Source organism: Mustela lutreola, chromosome 9, assembly GCF_030435805.1.
Source record: "Mustela lutreola isolate mMusLut2 chromosome 9, mMusLut2.pri, whole genome shotgun sequence".
Classification (NCBI taxonomy): Eukaryota; Metazoa; Chordata; class Mammalia; order Carnivora; family Mustelidae; genus Mustela; species Mustela lutreola.
In genome coordinates, this window is record NC_081298.1 from 109,000,001 (window position 1) to 109,017,171 (window position 17,171).

The following is a 17,171-nucleotide window of genomic DNA, read 5'->3' on the forward strand; positions in this document are numbered from 1 at the left end:
ACAAATGTTTCAAGTACTATGGTAAAATTAATATAATGAGGGGTGCCTGGGTGGCTTAGTGGGTTACAGCCTCTGCCTTCAGCTCAGGTCATGATCCCAGGGTCCCAGGATCGAGTCCCGCATCAGGCTCTCCTGCCTCCCCCCGACCCCGCTTGCCTCTCTGCCTACTTGTGATTTCTTTCTGCCAAATAAATAAATAAAATTTTAATAAAATAAAATGATAAAGTGCTATGTAGAAATTAATTGAAAGATGAAAACAGCACTAAAACTGTAATTAGAAATGCTATGGGAATGAACAGATATCTATAATTCTGAAAAGCAAGAAGAGACGATTCAAGAAAATTTAGCAATCCTCATTAAGAAGAAGATTATTAGGAGCTAAGCAAAATGTAATCTAAATTACTAGTGTGGAACAGTATACCTACTTTAATATTTAGACTTTAAAAGCAAACAGGTAACAAACATTCAAACTACATTAATGATCATGAAAATTTTATTACTGACTTCCTTTTGTGGCTATCTACCATAAAAGGGCTTTGGGCAGATATAGTTTTAAGATTATTTTAATAGGAAAAAAAATGTATCTGACTTTGCATCATAAGTAAAGGTACAACACAACGGTCATTTAATAAGAAAACATGTCACTTACTTAAATTTTCAGATGGTACCATAAATTCTTCAATTTCATCATCAGAATCATCAATTAACGGCATGAAGGCATATCTACATCAGAAACAAGGAGTAGTTTTACTAGTACATTTAAACCTGTTCGGTTTTTCAGTTGATATCTAAAAGCATCATTACATACAAAAATATTTACATTTTAAAAATTTCTTATAAACTCAAATAACGAATACTTAACTATTTTTACTCTCAAATTAGGAAAGATTATTAGCAATGCAACAGTGAAGCTGGAGCTCCAAGCCCTGCGGGTGAAAGCGTAACTGGTAAGATCTTTCTGGAAAGCAGATCTTCAATGTTCAGGGAAGGGAACTTCACGCTCTACATTTTTTCTCCCTGTCAGGTTTACCCTCCCTGCCCACTACTTGTAAACTTAACTCCTAACAAAAAGTAAATTGCTAATCTTACTGGTGAAAATAAAGTGTACTGACTGAGCCACATTTGCTAGGTCAAAAATATATTCAGAAAGCATTGCTGATAATAACAGTAATCCTAGAAGCAAAGTGCCTAATAAGTAGGGACTGCTTCTATAAATTAGGCTACATTTATATCATGGAATGCTAAAGAGCCATTAAAAATAATGTGGGAGATCGAGGGAGAGCTGGCTGGCTCCATCAGTAGAGCATGCCACTCTCAACTTCAGGGTCATAAGCTGAAGCCCCACACTGGGCATGGAGCCTTCTTAAAAAAAAAAAAAAAAATGGGGTAGATCTGTACAAGATATGGAAAGATGCATCTTAAACAAGAAGGTGAAGAGCAGTGTGTATGCATATGTATGTATTTCTGCATAATTATTATATACTTTTACAAAAAATATGTATCTATTTATTAGAGAGAGAGTGTGTGTGTGTGTGTGCATGCACGTGCATGCACGCATGCACACACTTGCACAATGGGGTGGGGCAAAGGAGAGAGTAGACTTGGCACTGAGTTTGGAACCTGACTCAGGGTTTGATCTCATGACCCTGAGATCATGACCTGAGCCAAAACCAAGAGTTGGACGCCTAGGCGTGCCACCCAGGTGTCCCAATTACTATGTACTTTTAAAAAGAGAGGGAGAGTGGGGCACCAGGGTGGCTCAGTGGGTTAAAGCCTCTACCTTCGGCTCAGGTCATGATCCCCGAGTCCTGGGGTAGAGTTCCACATTGGAACCCCTTCTCTGCTCAGTAGGGAGCCTGCTTCCTCCTCTCTCTCTGCCTGCCTCTCTGCCTACTTGTGATCTCCGTCAAATAAATAAATAAAATCTTAAAAAAAAAAGAGAGAGAGAGAGAGGGAGAAACACACACACAGTACATACTTTCAGTTCCCTAGAAGGGCATTCAAGAAACTTCACAGCCCTTTCCCTGGGGAAGAGGAGTGAGGTGAGGGCAGATGGGCTTTCCCATCACATGCAGCCAATGGAACAAACTGAACATACGACTCAAGCTCCTTCTGATATTGGCCCCACTTTTCCTTTTCAGCTTTACTTCCCTCCAATGTAAGCAGTATTAACCAAAATCAAATGTCTCAATGACCACCAAGGTATACCACGTTTTCTGCCACTACCTCAGAAAATGTACATTTTTTCTCAGCTCAGCTTTTCATGGTTCTGCTTCTTTCCTTGAGGAAGATGCTGCCTTTCAAGGAGGCTTCCTCATCCCTCTTCGGTCTTCCCCCGGACTTCCTAGTTTATACAAATCTTATTTCACTGTCTTGCATTATGTCTGTCTCCCTACTTGACTGTGTACTCCTTTAAAAGCGAGGACTACTTCCTCAGTTTCTATAATAAATAAATGGGCTTTTATTTGAACACAGGAGCAGTGATCAACAAATGCTTGCCAAACTTCCATTTTCCTATGTTAGGTACCTCTGATTGTTTGCTGATGGTCTCCACAAAAACATTATTACAATAAGGATAAGTGAAAAAAGGAAGCTCCAAAACGCATCATCAACCCAGCGTTCCATCCAATCCTATAAGGACAGTTCAAACATGAAATGTTTAATTTTTTAATAAACACAGATAGATTTCCCATTCAAATAGTGTACAATGACAAACATGAATGAAATCTTTCTAACCAGTCCATCTTCCAAATCAGTACTTTTTTTTTAAGAAAATAAAAACTAAGAAGAGCTCTTTATCAAATTAACATGAATGCCTACTTCAACCTTTTAACTAATCAGATAAATAAAACCCTAACACAAATTATATACTAGAGCATCATAAAGAACTTCCTAAAATAGTATAATTAAAAATGAAAACTGTTCAAGTAGGAAGATTATACTTACTGATTGACATTTTGCAATTCTAAATGTCTTGGTTGTCCACACCATAAACACTATAGAAGCTGAAACACACCAAAGAAGTCACCTTTGAAGGAACATTTAATACTGAAATAATTTATTATAATAAGAAAATTAAATAGCTTACCCAGTACAGCAAAGATCAGAGTATTTGTAAAGTGCCTGTATAAAGAAAATTTCACTGTGTTCTTTCTTAGTCTTAGAGTCTTCATAGTTTGTGCCAAACTTATAAATATGTGCAAAAAGTTAAGGAAAGACATTTTAAATAGTAACAGTTTAAAAACAAAATAAGAATCTCCTACTACATTTCTAAAATTAGTACTGGTAAATATAGTTCCTGTAAAAACACAAAAAATATTATTTTAGCCAGTATTTGTATGACCACGATACTGATTTTATCACAAATCTTGCTTTACATTTTACCAATGTCTGAACTAACTAAATTCTGGGGAATACAAAAGGCAAGAAACCCTATGATGTTCTCCTTCAATGCCCAGCTCCCAAAATACAGGACAGAGCAGTATATACACTAAACAACCAGCCCTCTTCCCCCTTAGGCCAGTGACTCTTACAGATCACATTATGACATGCCCTTAGGCTTGTGCCTTTGTCTCTGTTTCTTATTTTGTTCTTTCCAGTCTACTCTCTTTTTATCCTCTGAATGACCATAAGTAAGAAGGGAGGTCCTCTATCAATTCCACTGTATAAATTGAAAAATGAAATATGTTAAATAAAACAAATCTGGACTTGGGTCAGGAAAGAGATTACTGCAACAGGCAGAGGTTTACTGCCATGGGGAGGATTTTCTAACTCTTAAGATCTGCAAAAGTCCCACAGGTCAGGCCAGATAGGGCTTTGTTTTTGTAGGGAGGGTAAACAAGACTGGAAAGCAGGTATGGGGAAGTGGGTGGCATGACTGGCCAGCTGCTCAGGGAGTCCCTTTCCCTGAGGTGTGCAGATTCTCAAGAGGGGCCACTGAGGAGGGCTGTGGTGGACGAAGGCTCAGGGACCTAGGGAGGGAGACCGCTTAGTCTGGTCCAGGGAAGGAGACTGCTTAGTTTGGCCCGATTGGTCAGTGGGGAAACAGGTCTGGCCTTGTCACTAATAACAAGGGGCATCTGGGAGTCTCATGTAAGTCCTATTGGACTTATGTCTCCTGTATGTTCTTTGGAGTAAGCCTTTTCCTGGAACACGAAAGGGAGAGGGCTTTCTTAACCTGGGCTGTTTTCCAGGAGCACTGGGTTCAGGTAAAGCTCAAAACTGTCAAGAATGAAGAATCAAAAAGAGGCTTCTCCACTGATTCCTTGGCAATGAAGCCGGGATCCAAGCCAGGGCTCTCTTTGTAAATGGGAGTTGCTTCTTCTGGAGCACATCACTAGGTTTGTTCCTGAACCGTATGCCAAAAACAACAGAGTGAAGCAAAAGAACAGAAGTGGCAAACTTTGTATTTATGCCTATTTTAAATTTCAAATACTTCATGAATCAGAAACTTCATGGTAGTACTCACAAAACTGCTATTTAGTCTTTCTAAATGACCAGTGAGTTACAAAAGAAGATCAATTTCTAAAATAACACAATATAACCAATTAAGGCTACTGTCAGAATTTACAAAAATGTAAATATGCTGTATTCATTTAACATTATCAAGAGAAATACCTTTTTTCAAAATTCTTGACTGAAATAAATTTTCTATGTTAAAAATAAGGTCACACTGAATAATTCAAAAGCATTTCTGAGAAGCCGAGGAATAAAAAGATCAGAAGCAAATTCAAAACTGCCTAAACCTCCCCTTACCAGGACACCGTTAAATTTAAGTAAAGCTTAAATCATTTCTCCCCTTAAAGGAAAGTGGTGACAAAAGCAAACAGGCCTGGTTATCCTGAGGTGAGAAGCAACGGGAACGTGCTGTTGCAGTAGGAAAAGGATATCCACCAGCACAAGCCAGAGTCAAGGAGAGAGAGAGGGAGACTGGCCAGAAGCACAAGATCAGAGTCACTTGCCTGCAGCAAAACAGCACAAAATTAAAACAAGCAGGAAAAAAAGAGGAAGGGGGCTTCATGAGAAAAGCAATGGCTTTGATTTTTTCAGGTTATTTCTAGTTTTACTTCAGAACCGAACAGTTACAGGATAGCTATGTTAGATTCATCGAGCAAAGCAGAGTCGTCACGCAAGCGCTCAGTTCTGTATGTAGACCTGCTTCTTTTGCTTGCCATTTGTAATAATTTAAAAAAATCTACTCTCTGTCAAATAGCCATCTCAAAGCAAACATAGAAAAATCAGGTGCCAGCTGAAATGGACAAAGTTTCTTCATCTCACCATGAAACATTAAACAAGATAATTTTAATTTCTAGATTTCTTTATAACTCTTATTTCAAACTGCTTTATTAAAAATATGGATCATTAAGCAAACTAAATTTTTTCCTTGTTTCTCTTATCTCCCCATTCCAATTTGGTGCATTATGTGTTGGAACAGTCCAAAGTTAACACTGTCCATAAAGGTGATAAATTACCCTCATTCAAATCTCGATGGAATTGGGCCTTTAGAGCTGCTTGTCTTTGGAAGTTCCTGCCAAGCTGCATTACTATTTTTTCCCAGTAAACTACCTTGTGGATGGTTAAGAACAAATCTTTGAAAAACGTATCAGTAAATTACCAGGAAAAAAGATAATACAGATTTTTTAAAATGCCAGGTCTATAGCTCAGTTAGTTGACTGAAAAACATACTCGCTAACTTCTTAAAGGTTCCAAACATATACTTTTGGAGACAATTCCAGATTAAGCAGATTATCTTAAGCTCACTTTCTAAATGCCCAATGACAGAAGGGAGGAAGTGAAGATCTGGAGTTTGCAATGCTGAAACTAGCAGCTAGGTTCATCTTCCATGATTTTGCCCATCCTGCTGGCACGTAAGTTCATCCTACCAGCCCCTTCTCCTCGGTCAGCCAAGTATCCCTAACGAGTGATGCAGCTGCGGCAGAATAGGAACCACGGCCCCTGGGGATTAGCTCTCATGGCCAGAGCACAGTTATGGGCAGAACTGAGCAATGTAGCTCACCTTTTTTAATAGCTCAATGTCTTTGAATGTGTTTTCATGTGGAAAATATAAAAATTACACTACTGTAAGCTTAGTATCATTCTTGGAAAGGATGTATTTAAGTATAATTTTTTTTCAACAAACATGGATTCTAAACTAGTAGCTCTGATTTTTAAGCAAGTTTGGTCAGAAACAACTCTTTAAATCAGGTATTATTTCTTAACTAGATACTCTTCAGACAGCAGGGAACCCACAGATATAATTTTGTGGACATTTTTAAATGCCCCACTGCAGGCAAAACTTTTGTAGGGTGTGTGTTTCTAATCTTGTGAAAAGAGGCTCCCCAGCTTTCATTCAACTTTCAAAGGCATCTTTGGTCCCAGTACCCAAACAAGGCTAAGAACCACTGCTTTAGAGAGTAGGGATGGTAAATTAAAAGGCTTTTTTCTTTTGTTCTTAACTTGGAAGCATACTAAAAATTTACAAACAGGGAGTTTAAAGAGCAGACACACTGGGTTTGGAAGAAATCACCCACAGGGGACTCAAAAAGGCCATGTATGTTAGCATGCCTGCAGAAAGGAGAGCTTCCTTGCAGAGGAGGAACACAGGCAAACTCAAGCCCTCTGGCCTTCCTACAAGAGGTAAAGATGAGAAAATGGAAAGAAATTACAAGGAAACAAAAGAACAGTTAATATTAAAAGCAAAAAGACAAGTATCAAAGACAATGGAAACAAACAAAAAACTTGGTAAAAATAAAATCTATCTATAGGAAAGAGTTTCAAAGAGGATGTAAATGCAGAAGAAAGAGATAAAAATAATGTTCCGGGATATGCGTAACAATGCATTCTGCTCTGACCAGGTCACAGTTTCTTTAGAGTTCCTCCCATTTCTCCGAATGCGAATTAGAGGGCCCTGCCTCGGAGTTGAACAGACTCCACTGGAGTCACTGAAGCAGTGAGGAGGGTCCTCAAGGTTACTTTGCGTCTAAAACTTCTGTAGTAACATGGTGTCTGCCTCACCAGCATCACTGAGGCTGCTCTCTTGCTGTCCCATTGTGACTTCCAGAATGACCAAAGCCACGTATACCCTGGAAGTTCATCTCTCTGTAGTACTGGCCACTGCTGACCACCCCTCTTTACCAAAGCTTCTCCTCAGAACAATTTCTAGGTTCTTCTACCTCCCTCCACCAAGGTGTTTCTTCCATGCATGTTTCTACCCCCATTGGGCACCATCCTGGTCCTCTCCTCTCTCACTGGTCTATGTGTTCTTGGGTCACTTCCATGGGCTGCAACCTTCTTTCACATGAAGATGACCTCCAATATTCATCACCAGTTCCAATTCCTCTTACAAACCCAGACAGGGATTTCCAACTCTCTGCTTAACACTAATGCCTTAAGCGGCTCACATTTCATCCATTATGGTCCCTTCCCTAAGTTCATTACCTTGGGGATGGCAACACTGTCCCCAGCCTCCCACTGAGACAGCAAGACCTCTCTGGAGCTCTCTCCCTTCTTTTCCCACCCATTTCTACTAAGTTTATCATCTGGAGTCTTTTTTCCATTCCCTCTGCCCTATTTTTAACCCTCACCATCTCTTTTTTGGACAACTGCAAATGACTCTTTATTAGACTTCCTATCTCTAGACTCTAGGATCTCCTTTTCCAGGTCATTTTTACATTTTTATTTATATAAGATTTTAAATTACTTCTATATCCAATGTGGGGTACGGACTTAAGACCCTGAGATCCAGAGTTACATGTTCTTGGGGCACCAGGGTGGCTAAGTTGGTTAAGTATCTGCCTTTGGCTCAGGTCATGATCCTAGGGTCCTGGCATCAAGTCCTGCATCAGGCTCCCTGCTCAATGGAGAGCCTGTTTCTCCCTCTGTTCCTCTCCCTGCCTGTGCTCACTCCCTCTGTCAAATAAATAAAATCTTTAAAAAAAAAAAAAAAAAGTTGCGCACACTTCCAACTAATCCTGCCAGGTGCCCCTTCCAGGTCATTTTTAAATGTCATTCTTGAGTTCTTTCTAACACAGATTTCATCATGCTGCTCACCTGGGCAGCTTTGATTTCCTTTTCTTTCTCCCCACAGAAAGAACATGAGACTCTTGAGCACGTCATTCTATCTTTCCCTTCTGGCCCCGCCTTCCATGGTTCTCCCACAGACATCCACTTATAGGTAAGCTACTCTGGGACTTTCTATCACTGCCCCCATATTTTCATGCTTCCAACTATTTGTTCCCCTCTATTCTTCCCAGGATGCCTTTCCCCCAATTCTTTTCCCAGTTAACCCAATCTGTTCTCTTGGTCACAATTTAATGTCACCACCTCTGTGAAGTCTTCCCTGGTTTTTGTACTACAATTACTTTCTCTTTCCTCTTGTTTGCATAGCACCTCTTTAAAATGACAATTACTATTGCTATATTGCTTTAAGTTATATGTTTGTCTTCCCTCCCAGAGTGTGAATTCCTTAAACACAGGGACAATAGCTTTTCCTTCTCTGCGTCCTCAGCACAGGGCACACAGTGAGTACTTAAGTTTGCTGAACTAACAGAAAAAATAAAAGATATTCTTTTTTGGGGGAATGATTGCTTTTTCACCTTTAACTAAATTCCTATACTGAGGTTAAAAATAATGTATACCTACATTTCTATTATTATAAATACAAACTGAAAGTAACCTGATTTTAATGATACAGCAAACTACTTTAGGACATGGTAAAGGATATGAACCATACAAAAATGGAGTCAATAACTGCCAAAATAATGTCACCAAAAATAACAGCTAAATGATTAGAACCCTGAAAGATAAAAAATGGAGGAAAAACCTGAATGTAAACATTTCACTGTATCATAGAAATTATATGAAAAAGAAAAACCATTTAGTTCATCTCATCCCTTTACAAAAACCACATAAAAGTTTTATTCCTAGTAAAATTTGTGTCTAAGCATATGGAAATTTTTGTTTTGGCAGCAACATCTACCTATTCAATCACAATGTAAAACTGTATTATGAAATGGCAAGTAAAACATGTCATGTCCCCCGCCCCACTTAGGTCAATTTCAATCTCTCCCTTCTCCACACCAAACCTACAGCCACAGCCACTAATGAAGTGGGCTCCTGATTTTTCCTACTATCTGTGAAGGGACATGAAAAAAAGAAAGAAAAGGAAGTGTGGAATGGTAAAAACAAACCACAGGTGAGACACTCTGATCACAAGTTGACAGAAAATCATATTTAAAAATTATGTTGAAAATGTTGGCTATGTAAAATTTTAAAGAAATACTGTGTGTGTGTGTGTGTGTGTGTGTATCTGTATGTGGGATATTTATCTTTTTTCTTTCTAGCAAAGACTAGTTCCTGTAAATTATATACACAAATGCAAAGCTTTCACTAGTCTGTACAAGTAAAAATAAATGTACCTTTCAAAGAGTCAAAGATGGAAAGCACAGGTGTATTTAATATAGAAGGCAGATGTATCAAAGATAACAGAAAGAAGGAGAACGAGGCTTTTAACAAATTGAACAAATGGCCTGCTTCAAGATCAAAATATGTGAAGTAAACAATCTGCAAGATAAGATTCATTCTTATGCAGTGATCTGATTCACACATCTAGTCCAAAAAACATTTTGGGTAAAAATTACTAGGTCCTTTGAAGAAAGGAAAATATAATAAGCTGATTAATCACTCAGTTGTCAACCATACTATTAAGAAAAACGGAGAGTTAGAAATCTAGGGGTTTTCCCAGATATAAATGTTCTGCCTCCTCTTAGAGAGTAAAGCATTGTGGCCCACATAGCCTGAGTCATTTCCCCCTGGATGCTAACTTTTCGTGGTTCTTCCAAGAAGAGAGTCCACTGAATCCCCACACACTGAGTCCCCAAGAGCCGGAGAATACTTATAACCAAATGAGACTTCAGAGTGATGTGCTGTAATGTCTGCATGTGTGATGGGTACAGTTAATTCTATTCACTTCCACATGTTCAGACCAAGGGTTAAGGAAGAAATGAATGCATTCAAACTTCATAGTGACAAAGACAGATGTTCTTTATAAAGAATAACTGTGAGCGTTTTTGAAATGGAAACAATTCCTGAGCTGACATCAAGTGGTGCCTTCATAATCAGTCAGACTTTAAGAAGTGCTCTGTCTGGACTTTCAGGAAGTATTTAAAAAGGGAAATATTCCTTAGAGGGAACAGAAAAACTCAAATTGGGCCTTTTTCATAAATGTCCTATCTTTAAAAGTTCAAATCAGGGGATAGAAAGTAAAGCCATATTTCATAGCAATAACAAAAAGGGATGGAAGTGGAATTACGCGGTTTTTACCCCAATAACTCTCATCACGCCTTCAATAGCTGCGAAGATAAAGTAAAGAATCCCCAGTCCGACCACCCGGTGCATGACTGTTCCTAAACGGGGCCTGGAATGAGAAAGAGGAAACAGGAAAAAAAGAAAAAGAAAAAGCATCAGTAAGTAAAATGCATCTGAATATAGTAAATGGTCCCATTTCCAACATAGAGAAGTCATCATCTAGTCAGATCAGTCTGCCCCCTGCATCCAGCCTATGCTTCCTCAGTTTAAAAAAAAAAAAAAGTCTATTTCCCAGGAACAGGGCACAAACAGGCTTAGGAGAAACAGGCCTCCTGCTCTAGGACTAGAAGCTGCTCTGATGCCCACAAAGCAACACGCTGAGGCCACCCAGGTGCCAGAGGATTAGCATAACCAGGTACTCACTGCACCGTCTGGAAGAGGGGCTTGAGGAAACCTAGGAGGCTAAGAGCCAACTTGTAAGTGTCCCTGGCAGAAACAGTAACTTAATTCTTTCATGAACATTACTTAAAAACTGTTCTGGTATATGTTTTGTTAGATAATCCACTGTTTTTCTGACTTGGGCAGAAAAAGAACAGGAGTATTAGGCGATTGAATTCTATTCCCTTTCTTCTCTCAATCCCAAAACAAGAGGGCTAACACACTGTAGCTTCCATTCTTTACACTGAAAAAATTAAAATAACATTTTTGGTTCTTTAAAAATATCGATGATTTGGGGCACCTGGGTGGCTCAGTGGGTTAAGCCGCTGCCTTCGGCTCAGGTCATGATCTCAGGGTCCTGGGATCGAGTCCCGCATCAGGCTCTCTGCTCAGCAGGGAGCCTGCTTCCTCCTCTCTCTCTCTCTGCCTGCCTCTCTGCCTACTTGTGATCTCTCTGTCAAATAAATAATAAAATATTTTTAAAAAATATATCAATGATTTGGGAAAATGCAAAGACAGTGATTTTTGTGATGAGCAATTTGAAAACAGAACTGAAATTTCATGAAATATGCAAATTAGAGCACAAACATTTCAGCTCAAAAACCCTCTGGCCAAAGTAATTCGAAGAAAAAACTAATTTTGGAAAAATACTTAATGTAGTCACTTTAAAACAAAATCCAACTAAAAATTCAACTAATAGCCACAGCTTAGATTTAAGACTCTGTATCTGATTTAGTTCACCTAAATTCTGACTCATTACAATCCCCTAACTGGAACCTTCCACCTGCGAGAACCATGAGTGCTCTAAAGTTCATAACTAGAACTGTGGGTTATATAAGATTCCACACGAAGACTTCTCTCCCAAGACCCCAAAAAGCATTTGAGAAGGAATCTCAATAAATACCCAATGGAAAGGTTTCCTGGCCAAAATCTTCCTAACTACATCAATCTCAAGCTCACAAGTATATGTGTGTGCATTCAGTGCATATTTACGGAGGGCCTACTATGTGCCAGGAACTACAATGGGGCCTTAAGCAGCAGGACACAAGACAGGCAAAGCTCCAACTCCACAGAAGTCACACTGAAGTGGGGGGAAGAGACAACAAATCCTAATATATGCATCAAGCAGTGCTGTAAGAGGGGTGAGGGTCCAAGTGACCGAGGAGGGTGTGTACCCCACTGCAAATCCCAACAGCGCTAGCCCTCCTGGGAGAGGACGGTGAGCAGAGGCCAAGAGTGAGGAAGCAAATCATGCTCAGGATCCAGGGGAAGACACTTACAGGCAGAGGCCTTTATCGCACCGTGGTGGAAGTGTCTGTTGTGTTTAAGGAACAGCAACAGCAATAAAGCCAGCAGGACAGGGCAGTGTTCAAAAAGGGAGAATGGCAGGAGGTGAAGTTAGCCATCTAAGAAACCACAGAAGGGAATTGGGTTTATTTGGTAAGATGGGTGCAAAAGTAATGAGATCTTCGTTATGTTTAAAAAGGATCATCTTGGCGGATGCTGTGTCTAAAAAGACTGACCGGAGACCAGGGCAGATGCAGGGGAAACCAGTTAGGAGGGTACTCGAGTCATCTAGGGAGAGACGATGGTGTTTGGAACCAGGGTGGTGGCTGTAGAAAGGAGGGGTGGGTTCACTCTGGGTATGCCCTGACATTAGAGCCAAGAAACTGGATTAGCGTGCCCCAGGGATGTGAGTCGCTGGAACAGAGGTCTGGGGCCTGAGCCTGGAGGACTTCAGTGCTGGAGTTCAGGAAGACAGAGTCTGGCAGGGAAGCTGGGGAGGAGGAGCCAGGGCTCCAAGACTCAAACTGCCACAGGGCCCTTGCACAAAGGCTAAGCAAGGCCATGTGGTTTGGCAACAGAAGTTCAGGTGACTGACAAGAGCAGTCTCGATGGAGGAGTGGAGGCAAAAACCTCATTAGGGTATATTCAGAAGAAAATGAGGGGAGTTGAAGTGGCAAGTACAGACAATGCATCTGAGAAACGATGCTGCACAGGGATGAATAGAAATGAAGGGGGAGGGCGCCTGGGTGGCTCAGTGGGTTAAAGCCTCTGCTTTCCGCTCAGGTCATGATCCCAGGGTCCTGGGATCGAGCCCCACATCAGGCTCTCTGCTCACCGGGGAGCCTGCTTCCCCCTCTCTCTCTACCTGCTTCTCTGCCTACTTGTGATCTCTCTCTGTCAAATAAATAAATAAAATCTTTAAAAAAAAAAAAAAAATGAAGGGGAGCAGAGGAAAGGGCCAGCTGGGATGGGGGGAGGTTTGCTTTGGAAGATGACCAAAATAACAACATGCTGATGGCAGTGATGCCCCTCAAGAAAACGGATGACCCCGGAGGAAACACAGCCAGCTGCTGGAGCAGCCACTGAACACATGAGAGGTGACAGGATCCAGACACAAGGGCAGGGGCAGGACTTAACCACTGCCTTTCAAGAGGAGGAAAACGCTAAACATGGTCCAGATGTGGGGGGACGGCACAGAACTCCCTTCTGATGGCTTCCATTTCCTTGGGGAGTAAAGAACCAAGATCTGGCCAAGCTAAGGACATGGGTAGGGAGTCCGAGGCTAGAGGGGAGAGAAGGGGGTAAAACAGTCTTCTGTAGAGTGGGAAAGGGACTGCCAACTGGCAAGAGGATCTAGAAACTGCCAGGGGCACTAAGGCACACTTAAGAGTTCTGGGTTATGAAGAAGGGAAATGAGCCCACACTGTGGTCAGGCAGATTCTGCTGCTCCGGTATGAGCCTGAGGCTCAAGGGAGACCAACAAGGAGGAAGGCAGAGGGCTTTGGGTGTACGTGGGCATTCAGCACCCTACAGGATAGATGAAGGATGGCAGGATCAACAGGCCAGAAGCCACACTAGGATCAAAGAATGAAGTGACCTGATCTGATAGGAAAAGTAAATGGGAAACAGAGAAGATGACAGTTGGAAAGAGGCTTAACATTTGCAATGATAAAGAGGGTACAGTTAAATATAATAATAAAGTCTAGAAAGTGGAGTGGGAATCATAATTGAGGTGAGGGGACAGGTGAGGTGGCGAGGTGAGATCGGGTTACTCACAGGAGCGCCCACACGGATACGAAATCACAGGGAATTCTGGCACAGAGGGAAGCGCTGAGAAACAGAGAGAAGCAAGTACTCGGAGAGTTAAGGGATGAGGGCAGAAATCTGGAACTTGAAAGGCAACTGCAGTAGGAAGATAAAGCAGGTGCTCCAATTTGAAAGCTTGAGCTTCTGGGAATTGGAGAGTTTTAAAGAAGGAGAACGGTCCAAACAAAAGGGCAGCGAGGAGAAAGAGGACAAGCTCTTCCATGGTCACTCCCAGGGACTCATGGGCATGGGAGAGAAAAGATGGGGCCCAAGAGGGTCTGAAAGAAGCAGGGTCCTGCCTGGATGGCCAGGTTTTAGTCTGAATTCTGCTGACCTGTTTAGTCCTCTCTCCCTTACAATACTCAAATACAATTGCAAAAGCATAATTTGGGGTGACTGGGTGGCTTAGCATCTGACTCTTGATCTCAGCTCAGGTCTTGATCTCGAGGTCATGAGTTCAAGCCCCACGTGGGGCTCCATGCACGGAGCTCCATGCTCCAAAAAAAGCATAACTATGTGGCTAGGAAAAAGAAAATGGTTTGAACTTTAAGAATCATTTAAAATTTTCCTATCCTTAAAGGTGATGACTTATTCATCTAACTATAAAAAGCCACTGGAGGGGCGCCTGGGTGGCTCAGTGGGTTAAGCCTCTGATCTCAGGGTCTTAGGATCTAGCCCCACATCGGGCTCTCTGCTCAGCAGGGAGCCTGCTTCCCCCTCTCTCTCTGCCTGTCTCTCTGACTACTTGTGATCTTTCTCTTTCTGTCAAATAAATAAATAAATAAAATCTTAAAAAAAAAAAAAAAAGAAAAGCTACTGAAATTCAAATTCCAGATCTTTATCTGAGGACAGTGTAAAGTGGTGACGTATATGGAAATCCCTTAAAAACACGTTCTTGCAGGTGTTTCCCTACGGGGTTTGTAGAATGATACTGAGATGTGTCCAGTTTCACAGACTCATAATGTAGATGGCAGGAGTCACAAGACTGGAAGCTTGTATCTTTCCAACATGCCAGTACTTACTTCACAATGCCGTAGCCCAGACTCACAATGATCACGAGGAGGCGAGCCAATGTCCTTTTAACTGCAGATATCAACTCTGCAAATATCAATAAACCTTGGGCTGTGGAGAGGAAAGAAAAGAATTCATTCTGTATACATCTAGAGGCCTGCCACAAAAATTCTAAATATATACTGTGTATAACTACATTCGGACCCCAGATGAACTGGCCATATTTGCTTTAAAGGTCAACTAATCCATCTGATGTTTGAAAGCCTCAGTGGAGGGGAATTTGTTACTCCTGGAGAATTCACTGACCCCGTATTTGCCAGCACTATCGGGCAATGCTTGCATACATCAATCTAAAAACTGTCTCCCTCAATTTCCCTCTGTTTTTGTTCTTCCCATGAGGCTACGAAGAACTACATCACTCTTTCTGTCCTGTGTATATTTGAAAACCATAAGGTCCTCTAGCGCTTTCTTTTCTCCAAGTTGCCTTTATCATTTATTCACTTATGCTCCTACTGTGTGACTATAATAGGAAAAGAGACACCATGATATATTCTGGTTAGGACAAGTAAACAGACACAACAAGACAACTCAGCGTGATGAGTGCTACAGGCAACACAGTATCTCCCAGGACTGTGAAGAAGCCAACCTAATCCACACCTGAGGAAGGTACAAGTGGGTTCTCAGAAGAAGTAATATCTAAGTCAGGATTTCAAGGCCTAGTGAAAATTAACTATTTGGGGGAAATAAGGGGGAAAGCAAAATTAAAGGTACATGAAAAGGCACAGAGGAGAAAAGAGGAAGAGTAAAACATACTGCAAGAATTCAAAGTTCAGGATGTCTACAGCATAGTGCAATGAGGGACGTCAAGAATAAAGGTGGTCAGAGAGGCAGGGATAATCACACAGGGTTTTCAGGCCATGTTATGAGTCTGGATTTTATGCTAAGAGCAGTGAGAAGTCATGACAATTAACAAGGGCATTAAAAAAGGAATTGGTAAACTATAGCCCATAGGCCAAATCTGGCCCTACATCTGCCTTTGTAAATAAAGCTTTATTGGGACATAGCCATGCCCACTTGTTTACATGTTGACTGTGGCTGTTTTTGTGCTACAATGGCAGCTGACTAGTTGAAACAGAGACTGATGGCCCATAAAGTCAAAAATACTTACTATATGGCCTTTGCAAAGGAACTCTGCTGACTCTTGGAATAAAACTGACCACTGTGTTTTATCAAGATTGCTCTACTTAATGGCTTGGAAAGGAACTGGGTGACAGACAAGGAAAATGCTAAGGAGGCTATTCCAGAAATCTAGGTAAGAGATGATAAGAGCACAGTGCTGGCAGGAAAGACAGAAAAAACAAGACAGACATTCAGAAACCAGTAGTAAATCTACCTACTCATTTTTGTTTTCAGCTCACAATTCTCCAACTTATCCACAAAGAATCATAAGAGACCTTATCAAATGCTTTGCAGACAGATGTGAAACTAGAGGGAAAGGAAGAGGGTGGCAAGAAAATGGCGCCAAGATTGACTGGCTCAGCCAGTCTAGGTTTGGACTACAGTGAGTCAAGGACAAGGGCAGAAAAGGTGCGTTCCTTTTCTGCCATAGAGAGACTGAGAAGTCTGTAAGGCATTCAGAAGAGTTAGCAGGTGACCAGCTACTAGGTCTGCAGCTCAGGACAGACATCGGGCCAGGAGATTAAACTTCAGGAGGAAAACAACGGCTGAGCCCTCCAAGACAGCATGTGGAATGTGAAGAGATCTAGGATGACAAATGGTTAACGGTGGTGTGTTTTCAAATTCCTTCACGAGCCGCTTAGTCTGGACTATTTCCCCCTTGGAGAAAAGCGATTATACAACCTTCCTGGTACAGCTAGACCTGCCAAACAGGAACCTCCAAGTCTTCACTGCTAGTCTTCCTGCTGTTACCAAGGTTGTAGGAGCTAGTGGGAGGCAACCATCCTATAATCGCCCGTGCTGAGTTTACTCTTCATCAGCTTCACCCTTTAAATCCTTTAAAAGTTGCCCATTCGTTCTTCTGTGATTTGTACTTCAACCCCAAGATCAAGGTCTTGCCTATTAAGTTTCACCTTCCCATTAGGATACCAAAACTCTTTGATCCTTCAAAGACTTCCAGGTGAGAAGGGTCCATCTAAAATTATTATCTATACCCCCAGTATTAACAACTCTGCCAACATCACACTGTCCACGGAATTTTAGTGTGTATTCTCTGCATATGCATAGGTCTGCAAGGAACATTAAGTGGATCATAAGGAGAAACCAGCAACGAGGTCTAAAACCTATGAGGCAGACATTATTCAAAA

At 41.3% G+C, this 17,171-nt stretch overlaps 1 protein-coding gene across 2 annotated transcripts in view; it reads right to left on the reverse strand.

The window, feature by feature from the left end:
- TMEM87B (transmembrane protein 87B) overlaps positions 1 to 17,171 on the reverse strand; it is a 51,904-nt gene that overhangs the window by 12,797 nt on the left and 21,936 nt on the right. The window contains exons 9-15 of one of the 2 annotated variants that reach the window (XM_059188379.1): positions 14,859 to 14,958; positions 10,321 to 10,414; positions 4,886 to 4,961; positions 3,089 to 3,193; positions 2,947 to 3,005; positions 2,528 to 2,631; positions 650 to 723 (exon numbers count right to left, since the gene is read on the reverse strand). In XM_059188379.1, the coding sequence (XP_059044362.1) occupies positions 650 to 723; positions 2,528 to 2,631; positions 2,947 to 3,005; positions 3,089 to 3,193; positions 4,886 to 4,961; positions 10,321 to 10,414; positions 14,859 to 14,958 (612 nt within the window). Of the gene's footprint in view, positions 1 to 649; positions 724 to 2,527; positions 2,632 to 2,946; positions 3,006 to 3,088; positions 3,194 to 4,885; positions 4,962 to 8,718; positions 8,795 to 10,320; positions 10,415 to 14,858; positions 14,959 to 17,171 lie in introns of both variants that reach the window. The other variant, XM_059188377.1, reaches the window with a different exon arrangement.